General features: G+C 38.9%; 1 protein-coding gene and 2 long non-coding RNA genes across 4 annotated transcripts in view; 2 read left to right on the forward strand and 1 right to left on the reverse strand.

Moving 5' to 3' along the window:
* Window positions 1-302: 302 nt before the first annotated feature.
* LOC306903975 lies at window positions 303-1,800 on the forward strand. The gene is made up of 3 exons (XR_013787591.1): window positions 303-614; window positions 1,356-1,415; window positions 1,540-1,800. It is a non-coding gene; the product is annotated as an uncharacterized lncRNA (long non-coding RNA).
* A 4,333-nt stretch (window positions 1,801-6,133) lies between these two features.
* On the reverse strand, window positions 6,134-10,638 carry LOC306903976. Its single transcript, XR_013787592.1, has 4 exons — window positions 10,417-10,638; window positions 9,962-10,057; window positions 9,451-9,632; window positions 6,134-7,830 (listed from the first exon to the last, which is right to left on the reverse strand). It is a non-coding gene; the product is annotated as an uncharacterized lncRNA (long non-coding RNA).
* A 1,313-nt stretch (window positions 10,639-11,951) lies between these two features.
* Window positions 11,952-26,300, forward strand: part of meis1b (Meis homeobox 1 b) — a 57,427-nt gene continuing 43,078 nt past the window's right edge. For both annotated transcript variants that reach the window (XM_079473555.1, XM_079473556.1), the window contains exons 1-7: window positions 11,952-12,659; window positions 13,878-14,098; window positions 15,188-15,329; window positions 15,513-15,563; window positions 15,927-15,977; window positions 16,817-16,963; window positions 23,649-23,760. In XM_079473555.1, the coding sequence (XP_079329681.1) occupies window positions 12,648-12,659; window positions 13,878-14,098; window positions 15,188-15,329; window positions 15,513-15,563; window positions 15,927-15,977; window positions 16,817-16,963; window positions 23,649-23,760 (736 nt within the window). In that variant the 5' untranslated portion in view covers window positions 11,952-12,647. The remainder of the gene's footprint in view (window positions 12,660-13,877; window positions 14,099-15,187; window positions 15,330-15,512; window positions 15,564-15,926; window positions 15,978-16,816; window positions 16,964-23,648; window positions 23,761-26,300) is intronic.

The raw sequence follows: 26,300 nt of genomic DNA on the forward strand, positions 1-26,300 counted from the left end.
TCTCACAATTAAGCTGGTGTCCTGAAAAGGTCTCAAACCTTGTTTGTATGTAGCGACCACTCATTCAGTATTTTAGGTTTAGTTAGTTCAAACGGCTCCGTTCTATCGTTCTTACTTTAAAGGGATTACCATGCAAGGAGTTCTGTTCTGCAAAAAAAGGTGTTAAAAAAATCTAGTTAGTTGAATCAATGTTAAAATGATTAAGTTATTTTTCAATAGACACATTTTTTGTTTTTGTGTGAAAAGAGGAGCTTTTCTGCTTTGCAGTGGGGCTCATTGGGTGCTCAGCACCCAGGCCCGTCGCGACAAGGCAAGCAAACCAAGCAATTGCTTGGGGCCCCGAGCTGGCCGGGGGCCCCGAGCTGGCCTGGGGCCCAAAGACAACAACTGGTTAAGAATAAAATGCAACGACAAACTGAGCGCCCCTTTGACAGTCAATGCAGTAAAGTGCAATGACACTTTTATTGGGATCCCCCTCAAGGGGCCCCTTTCGTGATCTCTGCTGCCGGCAAAAACAAAACCTCCGTCGGCAGTCATGAAGCGGAATTATGCTTCAGGATCCCAAAAAAGAAAGAAGAGAAAGGAAGAGGAGGATAAGAATAAACAAGATAGTGGTAAGTGATAAATTACACTGGATAAAATAGCTCTTCTTGTCTTGGTGTCATTTTGCAGCAGGTAGGCTTGCAAAAATATGTTAGCTAACGTTACCTGTAACCTGCCTGACGGCAAATGCTGCTTGTAACGAACAGTTAGTGCAACTTCGGACGGAATATGGTTACATACTACTGTAATATGTTTTTTAACGGGATAAGGAAGATGCAGATCTGTTCCAGAATCACTGTTTATCGTATTTAATGACATGACATTGCTATAGCTTTGTAATAGGTTTTGATGAAAGTGGCATAACGTTAGCATGCTATACTAACTATTCCACCGTGATGATCTATTTACCAAATGGGGGGGTTAGGAAAACCACACAATAAATTCCGTGCATCAAACATTAGCTTGGGATGTTTTTAAGCATTAGTAACCCTTAACAAAGTGTTAGGAATATCTGGTCGTCTATCTATGTAATGTTTATAGATATTTTAAAATGGTTTCTTAAAGGTTTACAAAAAATGTTTAATCATTACCCGATACCTAATATATTATATGATAGATATAATGTGTGTTACAATAAACTGTTAATTTACAGCACTACTAATAATTAGTAAACATATAATTATAATTTCATTGTTTGTTAACTGTTTGCTAACAGTTAAATGACAGTAAACTAAAGATTAATTAACTATCAATTTACCATCTATTAATGATTGTTATTATTAAGTGTTACCATCTTTTCTTTCTCCCTCAAGGTGCTTTGCTTAAATTTCTCAGCCCTCAGGCTCTTCCTAAGGAGACCTCCACTGATGAAGGTAGAGTGAATTTCTCTCACTGAGCTGAGCTGTTAATAGTGACCTCTTTCAATATGCTAACAGTGAAATGGTAAAACGTACTTCACAGGTAATTTCAGATTTTTTTTTTCAATTATTTTCCCAGCTACACCATCAACTTCATCCTCAACATCAGATGCATCACTTCTCAGTGCTGATGTTTCCTCTATAGCACAAGGTACCACCACAAGCTCTAGAATTACAGCTGATATCCTGCACAGCCCAGAGTTTAAACTGATAAGTGTGTGCTGTCATATTGTTAGAAAAACAACAGTGCAAATCACTATTGAATTCCCACCAAACTGTGTAAATACCAGTCACTTTAGCCCATGGATATTTCAGAATGTTTATGCAACAGCAGTTTATGCACTGTAAACCTTTTTTATTTATATAAAGTGTGGTTGAACTTAAACTTTATGGCTATGCTGTGGTTCCTGTAGGCTTTGCGTGTGTGCGGGCGGGGCGGGGGGTTGGGGGGGCCTCCATGTCCATTTTGCTTGGGGCCCCCAAATTCCTTCAAACGGCCCTGTCAGCACCCCTAAAGCTCTGACCTTAAAATCGCCCCTGATGCCTGGATATATTGTAATACAAAAATCCCACGTATGTGTCAACAAAGACACTGGTGACTGACACAGCCAGCACACCGGTTCTCGTAAAACAACACAAGCACGACGGAGGTGTAAAACTTTGACAGCTTGTTATCTCTCAGCGACAGACGCCAAATCAGCGCGTCTTACCATCGCAATGTAAATCAGCAGCGTAAAATAAGCAGCGGCTAAATCAGTCAGAGACAGAGAGGCTCTTTGTTTCTGCGCGCAGATTAATATCTTAAGCGTGTACCATTGTTCAGAGTTATGTCACCAGCGGCCGTAATGATATCTTAAATTAATGAAGTGATGAAAGTGGTGAGGGAGAGGCCCGTGATTTACAGGATTGCTTTTAGCTGATGCACACTACCATCACTGGAGATAAATCAGCCGCCGGGAGCCGTGGGGGGAAATGAATGGATCCGCACACGGGTTTACAGTTCAATTAGTGAGGCGCAAGGACCCCGGCGCGGTGTAATTCTCTTGGCCAGGTGTTAGGATGAAAGGAGAGGAACGTTGAAGGATGTATTTTCTGGTGATGAGAGAACATCTCGGGTCTTTGCTCGAGTTAATGTGTGACCGTGGCTTGGGCTAGATTGAATGTAGGTACTCAGGCCAATTTTTTGTGCATAATATAGGTGTCTCTATGACAGTTTCAATCATTTCAATGTGTTATTGCTTGGTAAAATATATGATAATGATGGTTTCCAAAACAATTGGTTTGTCAAATGTCCAGAATAACTTCGGTTGATCCAGTTTTGCTTTATTTGTATACTAGTTCTTTACACTTTTATGGGAATCAACCAACGTAATCGCACATGAAAACATGAAGTATTTTATTAGGTGGCGGTTTTGAATTTGTACATGAATTATTAGAAACAACAAGAATGAAGCCCCACCCTTAACTCCGCCCCTTTGCCCAATCGTCGAAGAACTGCACGTGAGGTTATAGTATCAGTATTTTAGCATTTTAACAGATAAAAACATTCTAAGATAAAACATACACTAGAATAATGAAAAAAAACGGTAATATACAACAGATCATTTGTTGAATTATATGTTTATTTGATATTTTCCACCTGGCTTTTTGTCAGCTTTTTAAGTGCATTTCAAAAATATGGGAAAGTTCTGTAACATAAAATGATTACTGTAATAATATGTTTTTTTACAGTGTAATCACAAAACACAGACTCCATTGAAGAGTGCTGATTCAGTCGTGATTTCTGCCAAGCGCAGTAAACCAGATGACCTTCATATGCCCTGACCTTCCTTTTACTTTTTAAGATGTAGGCTTAGGTAACTGCTAAGGTAACTGATGCCACTTTCTCATAAAATCAATAATTAAATTCGGGCGTACATAGACCGCTGGCCTGCATCTGAACTGGAGTTTTGTTTTCCATCCCCACCCCCCTGAAAGCTGTCCAGTGGTCTCGTTTCAGATTACTTTACGCCATGTCAAATAATATAAACTAAAGTCAGAAGTTTGGACACACCTACTCAGTCTTCATTATTCCTATATTTCACATTGCAACATTGGGAATTGTGTAGTAACCAAAAATGTCAAATCAAAACAATTAAAAGTCGTACAATTCAGCTTTGCAGAGTGGTCGTTGTTTGGCACGATTACTGCATACTGTCGGTATTCTGTCAATCAACTGGAAGCGATGCATTATGGTGTTTATTTAAAAACAACCCGAACTTGCCTTCCCGAAATAATATTTTCAATAAATTATGTGAAAAGCCACATATTAACAAATCAAATAAAACGGGTATTTCAACGAAAAGTTCACGGAACATAAATGAGAAAGTAAATGAGATTTGAGCTTTGATTTAAAAACAAAGAGATGACGTCACATGTTTAGGACTTCCCGTGTATGTTTTCAGCAACTTATGCATTTAAATTATAGTTGTAAACATTGATGTAATTCACAAAAGCACGTTCTGAATTTGCAAAACCAAATGTCAAGCATGTTTTTCATCGTGTGATAATGTGATGAACATTTTGATTCTCTATTGTTTATTTGCTTTATATATTCCAACAGTGTCATGGCATGACCGTGTCATAGTTACCACCTGATTTCTTGAATTGAGCTGTTAACTCATTTAACAGGGAGCTTCGTGTGACAGTGGCGTAAACGCCCCTCACATCCAGCACCTCGGTGTAAAACCACATTCCCTGCCGCCCAGCTCAGCACTCCGGTTCCCATACCATTTGTTTGCAGATGCGATCCCACTTTCCCGTGCCATGAGAGGTTAGGAATTCCTTTGCTGAGCCCGGTTTGACTCAGTTGCTTTGCGTGTTCAGCGATCTTTAACTTTTATTAATCTGCTGTAGTGCACAGTTTTGCACTGAAATGTACATCATTTATTACACATTCGATGTATCATGATACTCAGATTGCAGATGGGCGCATGCAGGGCTAGCGATGGCCAAACAAATGTTTGGCTGCACGCAGCCTGTTTCGCCTTAAAGCACCTCTCTTTCTCTCTGGTTTAAGTTTCCTTAAGGGACTTGGCAAGACCCACAGCGTCGGACCCCATTCAGTCTATTGTTAATCGAGAGCGTCTACAATCAAAGTGTGGAGTGTTTGGGTCAGGAGCCTCAGTGATTGTGGCCTACCCCAGGGCAAGAGTACGGCCCCCAGGGACACAAGCTCAGCAACCTCCTTTACACCGCGCGGCTATGAGGTCCAGCCCGGGGACTCGAGGGTTTCAGAGAGCTAATGAGCAACTCCAAAAATATTTTCTTGATCGAGTTTGCAGTTGACTTGAAGATTGCTTATGTCGCACTGTGATCCACAGGTGAGGTCCGCAGTGTCACACAGCAATCTTGGTGGCAATTAAAGTCAAATTGTAGTTGAAAGTTATGGAATCAAAATATATTGTTTACTTGTTTTGAAATTGTTTTGCTATCAGGGAATTTAGATGTAAGGATTAGATTGTGTCGTGTTCGCATTTCCTGGAGCATGCATCAATGCCGCATTTATTTTCTGCCTAGAAAAAACGTGAAAATTGCAGCTGTTAAGTTCTCCACCCTTGGCTTTACGTAATGTTATATGCTAGTGTACTTTCAGTGTTAGCTGACAAAATCATCTTTCAGCAGATTTACAGTTTGAACCAGGGCTATTCAATTAAAGTCCAAGAGGTCCGGTCTTAATATTTTCTTCCAAACGGAGGTCCGGACAATTTGATTTACTGTAAAACATATATGATCTTTTATCAGGCCATTTATTTTATATTTTGATATATGTAGCCTATAAAGGGTTTTAGGGGAATGCTCGCTTAATAGAAGCTTAGAAGTAATATTTGTAAATATAAAAACTACTGACAACATGCAAACAGGAAATGTACTGTAACAATTAAAATGCTATAAAACAATTAAAATCATAAACAGAACACAGAGTTACAAAATAAATTAGCCTTTCCATGCCATTGTCACCTTTTCCCTTTCAGATCAGAACTACTTCTATCTGTAAATCTTTTTCCAGTTAAAATGTTGTTCATTACAAAATGTGAACCTGTTGTGAAAACCCCGCAGAAGTCTTTCATAAAATCATACAGAATATTCTGTGAAAATATAACAACAATATCTTCAACATTGACTGAATAATACCAAAATCGTAGTGAAGTCAATGCTTGAATTTAATCTTTGATGGTGGTTAAAATAATCAATTCGATTATGAGATGTTAGCCTGGGTTCAAATCTGGTCTCATACAGCAAACAGTAAACAGACTGACGGATACAAATGCTTTAATATTCGCTGCATTTTGTTTTCTGTTGTGTGTCCATTTATCTGCTCTGGGTGTCTGCACTAGTGGCTCAATTGAATCCTCTGTTTATATATTATGAATCCCCTGTTGACAGAAAAAAATCAGCCTGCACAAGTTTTCTATTTTAAAAGAGTAAAATGCATGCGTTGGATGTGACAAAAAAGGGATGCACATTTTTTAAAGACACCAGAAACAATAATACCCAACAAGCGGAGAAGGCATGGTTCTTCTTAGATCATAAAATAGTTTTTTTATCGTTATGGAAGTAACAGATCTGTAACGAATGTAACAATTCGCTTATCTGACTATATGGAAAATAAACACAGTAAACACAAATGCTTTAAAAACTTCACATGGGCATTTAAGTCAAGTCAACTTTATTCATATAGCGCTTTTTTACTATTTTCATTGTTACAAAGCAACTGTAAAATAAAACATATTGACAATAAGCAAAACATATAAGGTTATACAAGTCAAAACAAAAAAGGTGAAAACACAGAAGACAGACACCCACACACAAAACACTCCACACAACACACACAGAAACACATGCACAGGGCCCATCACTTAGACCTACACAACCAAGATAAGGAGAGAAAAACACAGGTCAAATATTAAACAGACTATAAATTCCTATATGCAGTATTAATGAAATAAAACTTAAAAGTTCTAACAGACCCCCGGCCAGGTAAACAGTGCAAAACAGTATGCAAACGGTAGGGAGGAACGCAAAACTCCATTGGAGGAAAAAAACCTCAGAGGGAAAACAGGCCTAACCAGGGGATTCCAGTTCCCCTCTGGCAAAAACTGCAGCCTCTGCACAAGCTCGACAGTGCGCGCACAACGAGGCAAAACAAAAAAAAATTATTTAAGATTATCGATAATTATCTAATAGCAGCTGATATTTTGTACTGAAGACGTGTCAAGTCGCCGATTCCTTCCATATCCAGCTCTATCATCTCAGCTTTAAACCACCAAATGTTGACTTCTGACCTATTAGTATGGTGAAAACCTTTGTTGAAACTTTTTTGGTTGACGTTTGCTTAGAACTGCCCAACTTTCTTAAATGTTTCTCACTCCCCAATACAGTCAACTGTTTGATAGGTCAAAAGCCAACTTTCTGTGTTAAAGAAAATACAATAATACATCAACACAGGATAGACACGTGGGGTATTTAATGAGCTGTTTGTCTCTTGCAATTACTTCTGTTGGTTTAACCTAATGTACTCTGGATCATATAAACAAAGATTAACAAGTATATTTAATAAACCCTATTTTAGGTCATTTGACAAAACAGATGCTCACTCTTGGATTACCTGAAAAGGGATTAGTAGGACGGCGCATCTCATTACCACAGTACACAAAAGCACATCTCTGGCATAAGGAGGGCGTGATGATGTATATGAAGTGTGCTGGTCCGGCGTAACATTGAGACGCTCTCTCGGCTTGTATGGACAGGGCTCATTAGGGTGTGCTGGCACGCTGAGCGCAGACCCGGCTTTCCCCGTGTCCTTGCAGGAATATATGAGGCTTCACACGTCCTCCGCAAAAAGCACTCTTTCACTCCATTGCTGCCTCCACCTCCGCAGTCTCACCCCCACCCAATTTCTTCCTCTTCTCTCTGTCTCTCAAAGGTGCTGATCAATTCACAGCCTCCTTCTGAGGTGTGAGACTCATCCCTGCACCTTGTGATTGGTTCAGGCATCACCGCTCTCTCTCCTTTGCTTTTTCTCCTCCTCGCTAGCTCTCATCCAGGGCAGCGGCCTGCTCTTTTCACCTCTGGGCTGCCAGCCGGTGCTGCGTACTCCGCAAAACCGGCCAGGCTTCAGTCAAATAAAATCACAGTAATCAAACTCTGCCTCTCTCTCTCTGCCTCTCCCTCGCACTTTCTCATCCTCTCTCGTGGCTGTGAGCCCATTAGCACACCTGAAATAATAACTCGAGTGACAAATGTTTTGGCACTTATTGCTGATAGAAGGGTGGGAGAGAGCACACCTTGCTCACAGAGATTTAGACGCGGTATTTTCCAATCCCAAATGCTTCAGCGTGGAAAACAGACAGATTCAGGAATCATCATATGTGAAAATTGAAAAGCTTGATGTTAATAGTTCAGTTGTGCTTTTTAATCAAATCATTTCAACATTTACTGTGAATTCACATTAATACAAGACATTGTTATCTTTAAAACAATCTGTTTTGTTATGCTTCACTGGAAAGCAGTTGTAATTGTACTGCAAAGTGTGACATGGGCCTTTTCAAGTAAAATTGAAAGTAAAAAACAAAAACAAATATAATTTAATACAATTAGTTGTAGTTGCTTTAGCAAACAAAATCTACCTAGAGAAAAAAAGGTTTGACTAAATGTTTATTTGTAAAAATGCAGTGATATATGTATGTGTATATATATATAGTTAAAATGTTTCTAATAAATGTAAATACTGTTTTCTATTTTACATTTTCTAAAATGTGTTTGATTAAGTTTTTTACAAAAGCTTTTTAAAATGCTCTATTTATTTAGATTCTAAATTTAAGAGAAATCAGACAAATTACAGCCAATGCTTAAATAAATCATCTGCATTTTCAATCAAGCAAAGTAAAACCTAGAAATGTCAAGATTTCGATCTTTTGACGATGATGACTTCAACCAAAATACAATTAAGCAGTTTTAAATGTTGATTAATAAATAAACAATATGCTCTGGCATATACTTAAATAGTGTTTCTGAATATTTTAAAGTTCTTTTATGACAGAGATATTGTTGCTGTAATTTGTCTGTTTTGTATATTTTCAAGTCATTGCGGCCCTCATTAATAAAGAACAAAAGTTCTGTGTGCATCCAGTAGAAGGCGCACATGATCAAGCATACAGATCACTGAAAGCCCTGCATATGAAAATATGTTTTTCTTTTGGACCTTGTGTACTAGTTTATATTTTTGAAAATACAATAGGCCAGTATTGGGATTGATAATATTTGTTGCAAATAAGGAAAAAAATGAAATAAGAAAATAAAAGCAAAACAAAATTAAATCAAATTAAATCACAATGTGAAATCACAACGTACATGTTGTTTACGATGAGGTTGTGAGCAGTTTTAATTTGTCAAATATTGTGCAAAAATTATTAGTACAAAAACAAACATTATCCAAATAGCGCTTTCGTTGTTACGTTTTAACTTATAAACAATTAGAAAATAGTCAGTAAATAAAAAAGTATTGCAACTTTACATGTAGCATAACGTATAGACTTAAATGTATATTTAAAGACGTTTAGTGTTATTAAACCAAGATTTACGCAAGTCACAGTGATTATTTGACGGAATCTGTATAATTGAACAGCTTTTTTATAATTCAAGCTTTACAGAAATGTTATGTTTAGTTTTGCAGTGTTATATTATAGACTATGTAAAATATTTGATGCGTACATCTGTGCTAGATCAAATTTAACCGTTTTTTTCTGGATTAGTAAATGCTGATTTTAAGGTTTTATTTTAAACTATCCAAATGGCTACAGCGTCTTCATTGCGCGCTTATTTAAGTCAATTCAAAGTTAATAAACGAACATTTAAGTATTTAAACATTTAGTTATATTTGATATGGACTTTAAACACGTTGTAAAAGCATTAAGCAGTGGCAAGATCAAGAAAAAAGTTAATAGCCTACTGTGTAATCCCAGTGCGTTTTACCCATTCCCGATAGTCTTGTAACTTTCAGGCAGTTGTCAGTGGTGGAGAAGGCAGGGTTCACTGTTGACTGGCCCCTGGTCGGAGATTGCTGCGGGGGGATATAAAGGATGACCTCCGTTTGACTTCTGAACCACAGCGGCTTGTTTCTTTCAATAGCGACTTTTGGTGAAAAAGATTTAAATGAATAACAAATATTGTTATATTATAGGCAATTTTGTGTGCTGGACACGTTGTTTTTTAGTTTAGTTAAAACTAAAATTAATTTCTGTTGTATTTGGGAATTATTTACTTTACATCTTGTATTATAATAATACGGTGTATTATCTCTATTATCATCTTGTCAATTTATGGACAAGAATAATACAAATGCACCAAAGACATACTTGAAAAATATCAAAGAGTTAACCATGTTGCGCAAAAGAAACGGTGCAAACAAATACTTTTATATTTTAGTGCATCTATTAAGAATATGACTTTTTTCAGCTCACGTTCGGGTTTTATGTCGAGAGGCTGGCATTTCTTTCTGAGCTCAATTTATCCCAAATGATGGCTCACTGGTGCGTGTTGGGCTCTTCTGACCCTCACTAAAAAGCAACATAAACAGTGAAAGTCCGTGCCCTCATTGTGCCGTATAACGTCCTTTTATAGATGCTAATTGAAGGAACTTAATTACTTTATAATGCTATTCTGGTACTGTGACAGCAGTTAAGCGTTTGGGTAAGCACGGCTTTCATGTCGTCCCGTTTGGTTCGCACATAATTGAGACAGACGCAAAACTAATATTGAGATTACAAACATCAATAAAACCAATAACTCAATAAATAAATAAAACAAAATATATTAGTCACAGAACATGCATTCGTGTTTAAATATTTTGAATTTATGTTCTGGGGAGAAAAGCGTATTTTGATCAATTAAAACAGCAGGAATATAGCCTACTTACCAATAAACGCGTGCACGCGTATCTGTCGTGGGGTTAGTCAGATATCTGTTGCATGCATCTTCCTTTAATTTGTGTTTTAGTCCATATCAGATCCAACACAATCTCTCACCCGCGCAGCGCGCACCCTTCGTTTGCCGAGCGCTTCGGGGATTTGATAGGAATTTCATGCCTGTAAATGCGCGACGGATCCTGCCGCTGTTTTTCGCGGAAGCCGATGGTTGTGTGATGCTCACAGCAGCTGATAAGACACCGTTCCTTCCATTAATCCCTTCTGATCGATGACAGATGCACATCAGACAAACTTCATACACCTTGTCCCCGAGTCTATTGCATTGCCTACAATTGTGCAATGTCTGTTTAAAGCAGCCTGTTGTGTTTTCATGATAGTATTTTGTGGGGTGTGTATTTTATGTCATCAACATGTTTTCTAAAAACGGGTACTTTTAATTAGGAAGATGTTTTTGAAATTGACCTGAAAACCACCCACCTCTCCAAAATAAATGTCTTGCACATCACTATATAGCTTGGTGGACTTTTACTAGGCTGTGATGCCTGGGAAAAGTTTTATCTGCGCCTTGGCAAGAAAATAAATGGAATGTGGCACGAAGAAGTTTCTGTAATGGCCAAGTGTTGTTGGCCCTTGTGACAAAAAGTACATTTATGTTTTATTGACAAGTGACTATTTCACCGAGTATTACAGTTTTAATAATTAAAATAGTTTGCACCTTGTGTGTGTGTGTTATGTGTGTTTTATTGGAGGTAAATACAGAGCGAGAGAGAGAGAGGGTAGCGTCTGAACCAAACAATAAGAAGAATGAATTTGACTTTCAGATTATAATATTATATTCGAGCTTTTCTTCTTTTACGGCCGCATATCGACCGATAAATGAATGATTGATCGTTCTCTGAACCAATGGACAGCCCTATTCACTGTAGCACGCTTTCATTGGACACTGCACCAAACTCCTAAAATCCTACAGTAAGTGGACGAGTCCATTCACAAACGACGGGGGTGTTTCTTCTCAGAGCGCAGCGTACAGTGCACTGCTGAAGTGCAGCACATGCTGGATCTGAATAAAAATATTTTGCTGAATGACGTTTGTGTGAAATGTATATCACGCAAACCCATTCGCAATATTTCACGTTGAGCAGTAGCCAACATTACAACAGACTACCGCGCAATACACTTGGTGCGGGGAAACTTCTTTACGCACCCTGGTCGCAGTTTCCACGTTTCTTGATTGTTACAACAAACATTTTCATTTTATGCAAAATGATCCAAACTAAACAATAACGTGTTGAAAAGTGGCCATGCGTTTCCGTATCCCCTCTTGCTGGCAGTAGGTGTAATGTTTAGTGCATTGTTTCCACGTATAAAGTTGTAGGTTCGCGCAGTTTATCGTAATAAACGCAGTGTCGTGTAATGAGCAGATCGCGCTCACTGCTTTATATCTCCATTCACGTTCAACCGTGGCAGTGGTCTGCGCTTTTCTGCGTCCGACAAATATCACCCCCTGCTTTGGCGGGAACTTGATGTGGCCCATCGCATTGTGTAAGACGCGACCTGTTATGGCCACCACTACTTCCGGGTTTCAGCAGTCTGGTCCAGATTCAGTTGCCGAGGCGCGTTCAACACACACTCATTGTACACAAACGGGGGAAGGCAGATCGCAGCATCGATCGTGGCTCCTTTAAGAAAAACTAAGCCAGAATTATCAGCCCACCTCCTCTTGATCTCATTTAGAAGCTATTGCATAAAAAATCAACTCAGAAGACGAGAGTGATCAAAGAAACGAGAGAGAGAGAGCTTCATTTTTGTGCGTTTGAGTAGTACTATCGTTAGGGGTGCTAACCAGTGGAAGCGCGCAGAGGATCATCATTCATTCAGCACTTTGACAAGCTCGCGTTTGATTGATTGACAGCCGGAGTGGCAAAAAGCCATGATATTTGCGAGTTTTGTTTAAGGGTCTATTTTCATACTGCCGTGGAAAAGAAGATTTCGCTCGATCTTTGTCGCTGTCCAGGAGGCAAGAAAGCGGAGGAGCTATCGCTGAGCGCGCTTGGCTGAACTTGTGGTGAAGGACTGGCTTCATCGCTCGCTTGAAAGAAGCATTTGGATTTTTGGGGAAAACACATCCCACGGTTGGAATTTGCGTGTTTATTTCTTATTCACCCTGGCCTCGTAGGGGATTTATTTTTTATTCAAGGAAGACGAGGGAGTGTGGAGGGCTATGGCGCAGAGGGTACGTATCCCGAAAACTTTCTTCCACTCCGTACGTTGTTGAATGCAGTTGGAAATACTGAAACGTGGCCGATGACAGTCTCGCAGTCAAACGTTTTCTATTGCTTTCCAGCTCAATACGTTTCTTTATCTCTTTTATGTATTGAACGTTACCAAATCGCTCTCTGTCGCGCGTGTCTCTTTCAGGAGTGTGTGTGTGAGACACTAAAATAGAATTATTTTTTGTTTATTAAACACACTCATATTTAGTCATGACATGCGTTCATCCTCAAGTAAGACTAGGCGAAATTCGCTGCTTTTTACTACTTTTACTGTATGCACCAAATTAATCTTCACAAAGCCATTTTACTTTACACTTTAAAACGGTTAAAAACCTCCAAGATGTTCTCACATTTTGCAGTGTTCAAAATGATTTAATTGGCTGCACTTTTATTATTTTTGTCTTCCTTTAATTATAGTCTAACTTTCTGCAGTAGGCTATTGCAATAAAACATGGACCTGCAAGTGAAGTTGTGAAATTGACATTTTCTGGTATTTCTTTGCCTTTGTAGTCAAATGCAATCAATCAGAAACTACATTTTGCTTTTGATAGTAGAATTACAGCAGTATCCTGCTGTCTTGCTTACACTTGATGGTTATTGAATTTAATGTTAATTTTTAAATATTTTAAAGAAACTGCTCAAATGCTTGCTTTAACACGTGGGCTTAAAAAAGTACATTTGGGTTTAATTAGAAGTCATCAGTATTATATTTAAGGTTCATACAACTTTTATTTTCTTACCAATCTACATTCTGACATAATATTATTTATAACTTTAATGGCACTTGTGAAAATAACAACAACGTATAATACACTGAAGTTGTGTACTTTCATGATTGCCTCAATAAAGCTGTAACTCAATGCTCCATGTTTATGTGTCCGACGATGTATTAAGTCTATCTAGTCTGTTTTAAAAAAAAGCACATTATACTTTTTACAACAATGCGTGTATTCGCGCGTAATGTTTGAACATCGATGTAGTCTGCATGCAAATCCTGCATTACCGAAATTGTTATAATTTTGAGAAAACTCACATTCTTACCCGAAGGGCGTAATCATAGTGTTTTGTCCTCGATGTAGCAACTATTTACATTACATTTAGTGTAAACATTATTACGCAATTGCTCTGTAAAAGATAAAAGTGACAACATGGAAATATTGCCCTTCGTGTGTGTGCAGTACGAAGACATGCCCCACTATGGGATGGACGGAGTAGGAATCCCGAGCACGATGTACGGAGACCCGCACGGCGCCAGATCCATGCAGGCTGTTCACCTGAATCACGGGCCCCAGCTTCACTCCCACCAGTACCCGCACTCAGCCCACACCAACGCCATGCCGCCCAGCATGGGCTCATCCGTCAATGACGCCCTAAAAAGAGATAAAGACTCCATTTACGGGTACGTGTAGATGGCCAAAACACATTTCATGATGTACTTTGCCAATAACGCATGATTTGACCCGTTGTTAAATAAGCACTAAAACATGCCAACAACTTAAGACAACTTGAATGTTTCTTCTTTCCTATATATATTTTTATCTACACTTATTTTTAGATGTTTCTTTTTTTCTTTCTGTTTTCCTTTTCTGCTGATAAGAGATGGTATTATTTATAATGCAAGTTTAGAAATTCAATAATTACATGAATGAATATAGGTTTGTTTTTAAAACATCGCGAAAGCATCAAAACACGGTTTCAACGAAAACTTTACTTTAAAAAAAAGTTTATTTTTTGTAAAATGGTAGATACATTTTAGACACAGGCGCAAAATGACAACGCCCTGTTAAAATGACCATTAAAAACTTTTCTACAGCTATAGAGAGAATATATTCATGTGTGTTTTGTTCATAAAATGTGAAAATATGTCGGGGTGTGCTAGTTTCATATTTTTCGGAGTTGCTCCAAAAGTACTTAACGCACAACAACTGCTGGAATACGAGTTCACATCAGAACGCTGAACATAAAGGTGTTTCCGATCAAAACAGCTATACGCAGTAACAAGCTATAGAACGTACTCTGGATTATGGATTAGATAAAGTCCCTTAAACACTTGCACAAGAGATAGACCGAGTAGTTGAACCATGGGTAAATTGCTTGGCCTAGACTCAACTTGTTCATTTCTTGCACTGTACTCGCAGCCCACTGTTGATATTGACTGCCGCCTTTAATAATTATGTTCGAGAAGTAGCTAAAATTTGCATATATGAAACAATATTAATCACAACTAATAAAGCTCGTTAGAATACACGTTTTTTTTAAATGACCGACATAAAGTTTGTAAATAGTCTTGAACTATTTCAGCACGTGTTGTTATTTAAGGTCATATTTGTCAATTAAATGTAAACTTCGGAGAAATATGTTGTATTGTTATAATGCGTTTATAACAGACGGCTTACATCATTAGATGGTGCTATGAATGGTTGCAAGATGGGTTACGAGATATTATGTATTTATCTAAAGCAAACTGTCGTTTGTGTTTTTATTGCAGGCACCCTCTGTTCCCACTTCTAGCACTGATTTTTGAGAAATGTGAATTAGCCACTTGCACACCTAGAGAGCCCGGTGTGGCTGGAGGCGATGTGTGTTCGTCAGAATCTTTCAATGAGGATATAGCTGTGTTTGCAAAACAGGTCAGAGACTGTTTTACTGCGAAGAAAGTTTTTGCATAGTTTTACTGCTACGTTGTTGTTGCGTTGACGTATTTCGAAACTTTTGTGTGTTTAAAAATGTGTACGCTTTACTTTGTGTTTCTAAATAACTTGTATTATTTCCCCCCTCACAACTTTGAATTATTTGCATGCGTGTGCTCACAGATTCGGGCAGAAAAGCCGCTATTTTCATCAAATCCTGAACTGGATAATTTGGTGAGTGCAGATTATGACTAATAGTTTTGTCCAAAAGAGTTGCATTCAAAAGAGCCGCTTCATCGTTCTAAACTTTTTAAAAATTAAATATTTTATCTGCTCATCGATTACGTTTATTTTATTGCATTGGTTCGTTTTACAGTTTTGTTATTTTGACGTGTCTCCCGTGAGCATAGTCGTAATTGTTTCATAAATTATATATTATCTGAGTCAATTACAATACTAGTCTAGATGATAAATAATACTAAATGTCAACTCCTTATTTTGTTTTGTACGTGTCGTACGCTTATTTGTGTCTCTGAATTCAGTGTGAGGTTTATTCATTATTTTATTTTAATATACATATCTTTTTTATTTTCCCAGATGATACAAGCCATTCAAGTTTTGCGGTTTCATCTTTTGGAGTTGGAAAAGGTAATCACTGTTCACCTTAACTAGCCGGTCCTTTTACAAACCTTGGGCCTCATCTGCATAAATGTATTTTTTCTAGTCTTTTGTAATTAGTGTCAAAATCAATCATGCTGCCTATTTCTCCTCTGAGTTTAATTACAATGCAACATGCCACAGCGGACACAGATATTTCTTTGCGAATATTTCTCTGCTTTGCCTATTATTATTGCTTTATGTGGTTTTTAAATTTGAATTAATTACGTAATATTGACAGTCAATTGTTATTACCTGAATTAAGTCAGTCGGGCGTTGAGGGAGGAATTTTATCAACACCTGTTTCCACGACGAGAGAGGGCCTAAGTGATTTATCGCCGAGCCAGAGGCAGTTTTGAATACACGTAATAACCATTGGTTCCAAATATCTTATATTTGCATTAGGCTTGTATGCGCCGAGATAATATGACAAACGGATAGTTTTAAGACAAATGTTGTAGGCCTATGTCAGGCCGTATGATTCCCATGTAAAGAAGTGTCAATGAAATAACTAGACAGAAATTAAACAGTGTATCTTAAATGTCAGTCAAGCAGGTCATCTCTCTAATGGCCACAACCCCGGGAGCAGATGAATTTAACACGGGTGTTGAATACGGTGTCGCCCGCGAGTCGTCTTGTCAGTGTCAATTTTCTGCGATATCTCTATTTTGAGAGAGAGTAAAGTTATTTCACATTCTGGATGCGTTTGATAGAGAATGCCACTGGGAGTGCGTTTCCATGTCAATAGGAGTTCTGTGTGTGCACTTGTCAACTCGCCGTGATGACCCTTTGTGATGTCTTTTCCTCCCTGCTTCCCTTTGCATCTATAGGTACATGAACTTTGTGACAATTTCTGTCATCGGTACATCAGCTGTTTGAAGGGCAAGATGCCCATCGACTTGGTTATAGACGACAGAGAAGGAGGATCAAAATCAGACAATGAAGAAATTACCAGATCATCGGGGCCCCTCGATCAGGTACGTGAAGGAGTCCATTTCTTTTCTGGCCATTCACATCGTCTTTCGGGTCACTTTCTCTGCCTCGCTGTTATTTGCATATGATTAAGGCTTTTAAATTCCATCGGATTGAAATTTTTGGAATAATGTGGCCCATTATTGCTTCATTAAGGTTTGATCCCGGAACTGACCCGAGGAGATTAGCTCGTGAAAGCATTGCCATAAACTTGACCTGTTTCTTGTCGATTTTAATTTAGCCCATTCTCTCTCCTATCGTCTGCATTTTTCATCAAACCAAGTGGTTCGGCTATCTGTGGTATTTATTTGTTACTTTTCGAGTAAATGAAGATATGTCTATAGTCATTTGAGGGTTTGGTGCCTCGCTTTTCTGCTATTGTTCACGCTTCATTAGTCGCCTTGTCAGTGTTTTCTTCAAACGAGAGCGCGCAGTGCTCATGTTTGGCGTTTTACTCCAAACGCTTTGACCAGCATATGCAATGCGCGCTCATGTAGCAGTGCACCATACTGTTTTCTGTATGTGTTGGAAATTGTATCTAGCTCTAGTGCGTATGTGACGTTTAAAATGATGCTTCAGCTTGGGCTGGTCTTCCACGTACGTTGGTCAAAATGTTTAACGACACATACTTATTGAAAAAAGTTGTATTTATTTTTAATTGGCATTATAAATGATGGAGGGGACACCGGTTAACAAAAACTGAGTGGTTATATTAAGAGGATTTGTAGATTCACCAGCATAAAAAGTAATGAAGCGATTAGGTTAAATAATTTAAATCCGTCATCGTCCATATGGCTGAGTGACGGAATAAAGCATTGACCAGTTGTAGAGCGTCGGTCAACAGCTTCATATGAGGGAGAGAAAAGTCAGTCCCATTCAGGGACTCCAATAAAACGACCTTTGGCTGCCTTAGTCTTTCCTATGTCGGTTGTATTAATGATTATGCTAATGAGCGGATCTGCACTGATAATACACCCGCTTCAAAGGCAGACAGCATCATGTCAGTTGTGTTTTTTAACAAAACGCTTTCCGAGGACACTCGTCAAGATCTTCGAATAGATTCATGAACAAAGATCAAATTAAGCGATAGAAATAAATTAGGCTTATATGAAGACCCATTGGGGTACGCAGGTATATAACTTGATCATAGCAATTTATGCTTTGCTGGAGGGCATGAATTCAGATCTTTAATTGACTTTAGAATGAAGACATGTCCTATATATTTTCTTGATTACGTCTAATGGCTAAATATCGGGCTTGTTTAAGTGTTTACATCTTCAGTCTAATTCCCTAATGTAAGCCTAACAACTTTTTAAAAGTTTGCTACTGCCAAAAAATCATACATCACTTTTCTCTTATTTTAAAACAATGAAGTGAGTAAGAAAAATATATACAATATGTTTTTCTGTAAAACTAAGTTTACGATAACTCCGTGCATTGTGCGCGGTTCCGAGCAGTTTTGTGTTGTTGAGTTTTTGGAGCTAAACAGTTTTAGAGTTAACTTAAGACACTAAATGTATTTTTACATCTCATATTTTTGTGACTAGACTTCTGTGCTCGCCAGGCGGCTACATCCCTAACGAATTTGCGTCGCTCGCGCATTATCTCGTTCCATATGTATTTTTAATATATGCCCTCGGGCATAAAGTTGAATTGGACTGGAAAAAATCCTTTGTGCAAATTCTCAACAATGTTAACAAGAGGGGAAAAAGGCGCTTCATTTATTCAGAGGGCAATTTATTCCAGCAGGAAAACTGCAGCTTTAAAAAAATCAGGAATATACATAGAATTGATTAAACTCAGTGTTTGCGTCCTCCGTGCACCCGAGCATCGTATCAATAATGTCTCAACTCCTGCTTTGCATTGTTTTGCAAGTATAGAGAAGGGAAAGAGGGCAGAGCTCAGGGGTGAAAAAGTCAGTCTCTCTCTCTCTCTCTCTCTCTCTCTCTCTCTCTCTCTCTCTCTCTCTCTCTCTCTCTCTCTCTCTCTCTCTCTCTCTCTCTCTCTGTGTGTGTGTGTTGAATGCGGCCCAGCCAGTTTGGATTCGTCTTGTTTTCCCCGTACTGAGCAGATAAACTCCAGGCCATATGAGCCTCAGGTGCCATTCGCGCGGAGGGACTAGTTAGCAACTAGTTAACGCTTTCCCTGCGGACTTCATTTGCTTAACAAGTTTACATTGTAATTCTATATACAATGTATAAAGGCTAGTTAATTATTCAGCAAATGCATGTAATAAACAGTATTGTGAACACTAATGTAGACTGGGGTTCTTTTCTATAGACTAATCGTTAACTTTTCTTGTTGAAATGCCCGACTTTGCACAAATATTTACATAATTAAAATCGGTATCGTCTTATTTATATTATTTATTCTATTTCATTTTGTTCATCAGCTCTAATTTGTTTTCCTACTGGCTGGCTCTTGGTAACTTGTTCGTGACGTCTGCGCTCGCTTTGGATGTAAAGTAAAGAGTGTTAAGACATTTCCATGCCGTGCAGGGTTTGCACAGTTGTGTTTAATTGCAGAGAGAGTCAATGCCATTCTCTAATGAACTCAACGCCATGAAAACCTCTGCAGTGCTCAAGACTGCGCTACTTCGGGCTCTTTAGTTTATTCCGTACGGCCTGAAGAGGGGTTGAAATAATTGAAATGCTGAATAGTTTCTCTGTTTGCAGTTTCCTTTCTGTTTTGTTGAGGGCCAGTTTAAAAACTAGGGGTGCGATTACAGAGCTAGCAATGTTTTTGATAGAGTGTTGATGTACAGAGGCCACCCAAGGGAAAGTATTTGTCAATTTTATTCAATCTTTGATCCAAATTTTGGTATGCTTTACCTTTAATTAAAATGGATATGGTATTAATTTTCACTGTTGTGTAAATAAGTTTATTTTTGATATTCATGGTTGTTGTTCTGTCCGACCTTTTAAATTCAAATCAGTTTTTGGATAATAGCTTTAGGAAGTGCAAAAAGTTTTTATTTGCTTGATTTGCACTTTAATTATTTCTTGGTTTTATTTCATCACAATGTTTGTTTTGTTAATGAGAACCAAATATATTCCTTTTGAAAGTGGAGATTATTTGCTTGTTTTGAAGGAAAATGTTGAAAATATTATTGTGCAGTAATCACAGTCTGAGAAGATGATAGCTTAATATTGTCTTCAATGTTTTAACAAGTGTTATAAAAACAACAAGAAGTTTGACTAGTGTTTACTTGAGGAAGTAAATTAAAAAGTAGTACAATTATAAACAGGCATCAGGTACAACCTGTTGTTTTATATATAGAAACCTTTCTTCCCAAATTATTTCCTTATTTTAAAAATAAATTACGTAATTTTATTTATAAACATTTTTATGTTACACCTTTTGAAAATGTCAACTTTTGGGTTAAAGTACAAAGTGTTTTAGCTAGTGATGTGAAAAAACGTGAAGATGTGTGACATTAAGAGTGACTCTACTGGTTTTAAAACAAGGTATCAGCCAGAGGCCATTTTTTGAGAATTTGCTTTCTCTTTAGACCAAAACCAAACAAGTATCTCAGCAATTCTTCCTCTCCCCCATTTTAATTTATTTAGCTTTGTAAGACTTAGATGTAGGGGTGACTGGATTGTTGTGGCGTTCTCTCTTTCACTTTTCTTTCTGTGCATGCCCTTACCACGTCCATTCATTTAATAAGCCCTAATGTTTTTGCGTGGAGTTGAACCAGCAGCCACATGGTCTGTTATCAACAGTGAGGATCTCGGCCTTATCAACATGCTGGAGTAAACAAACAAACAAGCGTCCTGAACAGATTTCGTCACATGTGAATCTTGTGCTTTCCAAGTGTTTTCCAGCAGTATTTTAGTAGAAGTGTCCTTGCTAATCTCGGTTGATGAGGCATATAAAAGTCTATCGCTCCCTTTCTTTTTTATAGCATTTTATTGTGCTATCTAGATGAAGCCAGTACCAAAAATAGTGAGATGTGACAATAGTGGTCTGTGTCACTAAAGCATGAAATTATAAACATACAGCCCTGTAAATTCTATGTGTACACTGTACAGTAAGCTAAAACAATTTTTTTCTCCATTATTATAAATGAATTGGAAGGCCAATGTTTTTTGCATGAGCGCTTGTATAATGTGCAGAGAAAGGGAGCTTCTATCTAAGACCCAACACAATGAAAATGCAATGAATTGGAATGCCTCACCGATCATAGCAGAATCAGAATTTCCAGCAAGGAAAATCTTTTCATGGCGAATTAAGTGGTGGAGGAAGAAAATGGTAATGAAAAAGGAAAGGCACAGATGAGAACCGCTACTCCCTGGTCTACTCACTGCAGATTAAAGAACTTTAGCTAAAGCTACGCCGAATAGAACGTGGAAAATTGAATTTACTAAACAATTAAGCATCGAATTAATCTACATCCTGCACGGGATAGTGAAGGACATAAGGAGGGAAAGAGAAAAGAAGCAAGAGATGAGAAATCACGTGAAGGGGGAGGGGACAGACTGAATAAATCCTCGCCAGCTCATTAGAGGGACAGTGAATATATCAAGTGTGTTGCCGGGGTGTAGCAGGACAGCGTTCTCTCCTCCTGTAACCATCTGCATCCACACCACCTCCACCCGCTGTTCATCTCGGCCCCTCATATTTACTCTTTCGTTTATGCGTCTGCACGTTTCCTCCCGGTGTCTGTTCGCTGCTGGCCCGCTCTGCGATTTATGATTTTTTTTTATTATTAATTAGCTGTTAGATCTGTGGTGGATGGGATTGTTGGGGCAGTTATAAATAGACTGGAGTGCACCCTGGAGATGTCACTCACCCTGGCCCGAGACCCTCCCCCATTCCCATGGGGCCGAGCGGCAGCCTCCCACAAGTCCCGCTGCTCTTTTGTTCAATTACAGTTAATGCAATAGTTTGCTATTTTCTCGTTCTAATTATATTTTCAAGTGGGATTTGTTGTGCGCATAAAAACATCCTTTTACGTGTGGAGGCTCTGGGGTTCTCGGTCTCCAGGGTGCTGTACTATTCTTTTCCACAAAGCTCTGAATAAACAAGTTCCCTCCATTTTTTCTCTCTCTCTCTCTCTTTCTCTCTTTTTTCTTTGACAAAAAGAGGAGTTGTAGAAACTGGCAATTTTAGTTTTAACTGTTTGCTCCCTGGGCATGTGTTCTAGATTACCTCTTACGGCATTCTTTTGGTATGCTGCAGAATACACCATTTTTTTTGTTTCTGAACATTTTTTTCAAATAGATCTAGAGTGGCTGGCACTATGATGCCTCATAAGTTTTTAGGAGACCGATGGCAAATATATCAAAGCAATCTGCTTCGCTCCAGCCAGCATTCATTTGTTTTTTGACTGTAAGTAATGTATATTTGACCTCAAAGTGTTTTGTTCAAAGAGTTCTAGTGTAAAAAAGAGAACTGTCTTTTCAGAACTGCCTATATTTACAGCTGCTGAATACGGCTCATTGTCATGGAACCAAAAAGCTCATTTATTTATTTTTGTACGTTTTCGGTTTCAAACTATGACTAGAAAGTATGCATGACTGTATCAGTGAACAGGCCCGCATGGAATCTGTGCATTCAAAATATCACAGAAGTTTCCTCAGAATCCCATAATTCACAAACTTCTACACATCCTCTTTTTGAATGTTCATTCCGGTAAAATATATTTTGCTTTAACAATGCTACTCATAATATCAACTCTGATTAACACATTTGACTGTCTTTAAATTCTTTCTGTAGATAGAAAGCATGCAGATTCTGTCTATGCCGGTTAATGAGTTGCAAACTTGCTAATATTGGTCTTTTTACATCAGAAAGGATGCTGTGGCCTTCATCTCCGAGCTTATTTTCCTCCCACATTAATGTTACTTTTGTGGAGGTGCCCAGTGATAAGAGGCAACATCTGTTTTGTTCTATAGCACAAGTAGGCCCTGCGTGGGGCTGAGTGTGTGCAGGCCCTGGCTCGCCATTGTTCCGTCCACTTCTCTTTATCCTCATGTCTGCTCCATTTGCCACATACCATCCGTCCAACAGCTGACACTTTCTACCCCTTTATACACCTAAGCTTAATTGTCAATAGGATTTTTCACTCTTTTTTTCTCCCCTCCTCTTCCCAACTTCAACTAGAATGGGCTCTTATTTGATTTCATTTTGATTCGCCAGCACACACACACATACACTCCCTCGCTCTGGGATATAAGAAAGGCTGACAGGCTCTTGTCGTATTTTCACAGATCTCAAGTTAGTCAGTGCGTGTAGATGTTAAGGCTTTTGCCGCAACACACACAGTTTTAAGGGCTAGCGATTACTCTTTATTCTCTTTAAATTTTTGGACTATGGATATCTTGTCTCGGGTAATGCGAGAGTTTATTATCTAAAGTCTAGTTTTTGTTACTTCAAAATTGCTGTAATGTTTTTACAGTAGTTGTTTTCCGACATTGCGTTTGTTATGAGATATGCTTCCAGCAGCTGGGTGTTGTCATTGAAAGTGCGGTGACAGGGTTTCATCTATTGCTTACGCGAACCATACAGACTGAATTTTCTTGTGAGGGTGCGGCATGAGGCGAGGGCCTTTCCCCTGCAAAACAACCAAATGAAGAACATCTGATAGGGCTGGCTGTCTTTGTAACTCTAACTGCAATGTGTGCATGTGTCCATGTGATCTGATGCCCAATTGTGTGGCTCCTTCTCTCTCTCTCCATCATTTAGACCTCATGGAACAGAGACCATGATGATACAGCTTCTACACGCTCTGGGGGCACACCGGGACCATCTAGTGGAGGACACACTTCGCACAGCGGTGACAACAGCAGCGAGCAAGGTAAGGCACTGAGACGTCCTTTTACCTGTGTGTAAAAGATAATGAACAATTACTGCAGCGGGTCATTATTGCAACTTTTTTAATGTAGTTTATGTTGAAATTATTTTGAGATTGTGAGGTGATGGAAGGCAAGTAGCACATCTACCGAAAAGAAGAACGCTGGTAGAATAAAAGCTAAGCATGCGGATGGAGAGAGTTAAAGCAGATGTTTCTGTGATGTGGCGTAGGTCCATCAGCTGGTTGTGATAAGTCTGAATTAATGAGCCTTTCTCTGGGCTCATCTGGACAGGTTGTCTCAAGAAAGCCGCTGGTGATGACAGTCTTAACAGAACCACTATTTTACTGATGAAGCTTTGTGCGCTGTTATATTCCAGTCCACCATTTTTTGAATGAGCATTAAGAAAAGCATAGCTATATATATATATATATATATATAAATTCCTCAAAAAAAAAGAAAAGAAATTACATTTACATTTAGCTATTTAGCAGACGCTTTTATCCAAAACGACTTACAAATGAGGTCAAAATAACAGACGATTCTCAAAGATTTCTAAAGAATCTGCTGATCTTGTAGAAGCGGGTAGATCATTTCACAAACGTGGAACAGATCCAGAGAAGGTACGTGAGAGTTATTTCTTTCCCTTTTTGGGATGGCACTACAAGACAATTTATTCAGCAGAGCATAGGGATCTGGTGGGTACATAAGTCGGTAATAGCGAGTGAAGATATGGGGGTGCGGAACCAGTGTTGGTCTTGTAAGCCAAGAGTAGAGCTTCAAATTTGATGCGAGTGACTATAGGGAGCCAATGTAACTTAATGAAGAGAGGAGTGATGTGTGCTCTCTTCGGTTCATTGAAGACCACTCTTGCCCTTGCATTCTGGATAAAAAACAAATAACTAGATGTCGTCTTGTAAGGATTTCGCTCTCAAAGGACTTAAAACTAAAAAAAGCCAATTTCACTCACCTCATCATGTCAAAGAAATTCAAACCTTAAGCAGAGTCAGCTGTTCTGTGCTGTCATTGGCATGTGTATGCTTCAGCCAATCATAGCAGGCGTGGGAGGTGCCTGACCAAGGAGTAGAGGAGGGTTTCAAACAAACTGTAGGCAAAAAGCAACTTCATTTATTATTGAAAGGGATGTCAAGGCAGCAGTTTGAGGGCTGCACAGCCAGCAGGCAAAGTAGGATGAGAGCAGAAAGGACCACATCATGTTCCAGATGACTGAGCAACGATTTATTTACCACCGCCGGTTTTCTCCCTTCACAGAGGAGAGCAATAAGAGCAAGAGAGGCCAGCCCAGTCGAGTTGGTGAGAAGGCTGATGACTAATAGCCCAGGTTGCTCGCCATACTCTGATTGGCCGCCTTAATGAGCACATTTTGTGCCGAGTTTGGGCTCCTGCTTGTGGTGACCTTTGCTCTTTATTGACTAAAGTGACACGTAATTTTTCACATATTTCCAATTATGGTTAGGCTTTTAATGTCCCCCCCTCCGGTCTCTCTCCTCATGTTCCCTCACCTCTGTTTTGGATGAGTGTTTGTTGTGCCGTACATTACTGAACAAGACAGTGGAGATGCTGAGATACCGGGATGTGAATTTGTTGAGCATTTCAAGCAGTTCGGTCTTATTCACACTGATGGACGTTTAGTGGAAGTATTATGTTAATTGCTTCTTGTTTAGCAGTACTGTTAACTGCATGACAATCTTCTGTAAGGAATCCCAACAAGACCACCATTTTCCTGCTGGCCAATAAACTCATGCCAGAACCTTGGTTATCTTTTGAACTATTCTGTCTATCATCCTAACTACAGTTTTGTATGATTAAAAGTATACCAGTAAAAACGATAACGAATAGAGAGTGGCCTCAATGCAATAGTAGTGTCCCTGGATCATAACAAACCCAACAGGCGTTCAAACTGAATAGGAATATTGTGCCCACGTGTATAACATTATACATCTGTTACCCATCAACGCATAGATTGGCACCATTGCTGATGGTTCCAGTGGTTACCATCCACACCATGTTTTCCATACCGCACCTAAAAAGCATCTTAGTCTGACTAAGGAAAGTATTTTTCTTGCTCACGACTCTGCACCCTTCAAAGTGTGAGCCCCCTCAAGGGTGGGGGGGCTCCTCCCTCCCCTCATAAAAACTTTCTGAGTGGAGTCCAGCAGGGACACAGCCCGGCCCATATCTAATTAGACCCTGTCTATTAGCATAGCCTGTTTGGAGATTCTTGAATGTACACGCCTTTGTTTAACAGCTGCCTTCTCGGGGGATGTATTTTGGAGTTCTTGAAGTCATCTTTTTCTGAGCGTCCAGCCTCAGAGAGTCAAAGAAAACAATTCATTATTATGGCCTCTGACTGAGTATCGCTCACTCCAGACTCTTGGCAAAGCAGGAGCCCGCCCAATATTAAAAGAGACACCCTTGGGCTGCAGCGAGCGTTCCCAACCCATAGCAAAAAAAGGGGCAGGGCGCATGAAAAATGACACTCTCTCACACGCAGAGATCATGCTGAGTGTTTTGAAAGGCTTTG

The sequence above is a fragment of the Barbatula barbatula genome (assembly GCF_947034865.1).
Source record: "Barbatula barbatula genome assembly, chromosome: 14".
NCBI lineage: Eukaryota > Metazoa > Chordata > Actinopteri > Cypriniformes > Nemacheilidae > Barbatula > Barbatula barbatula.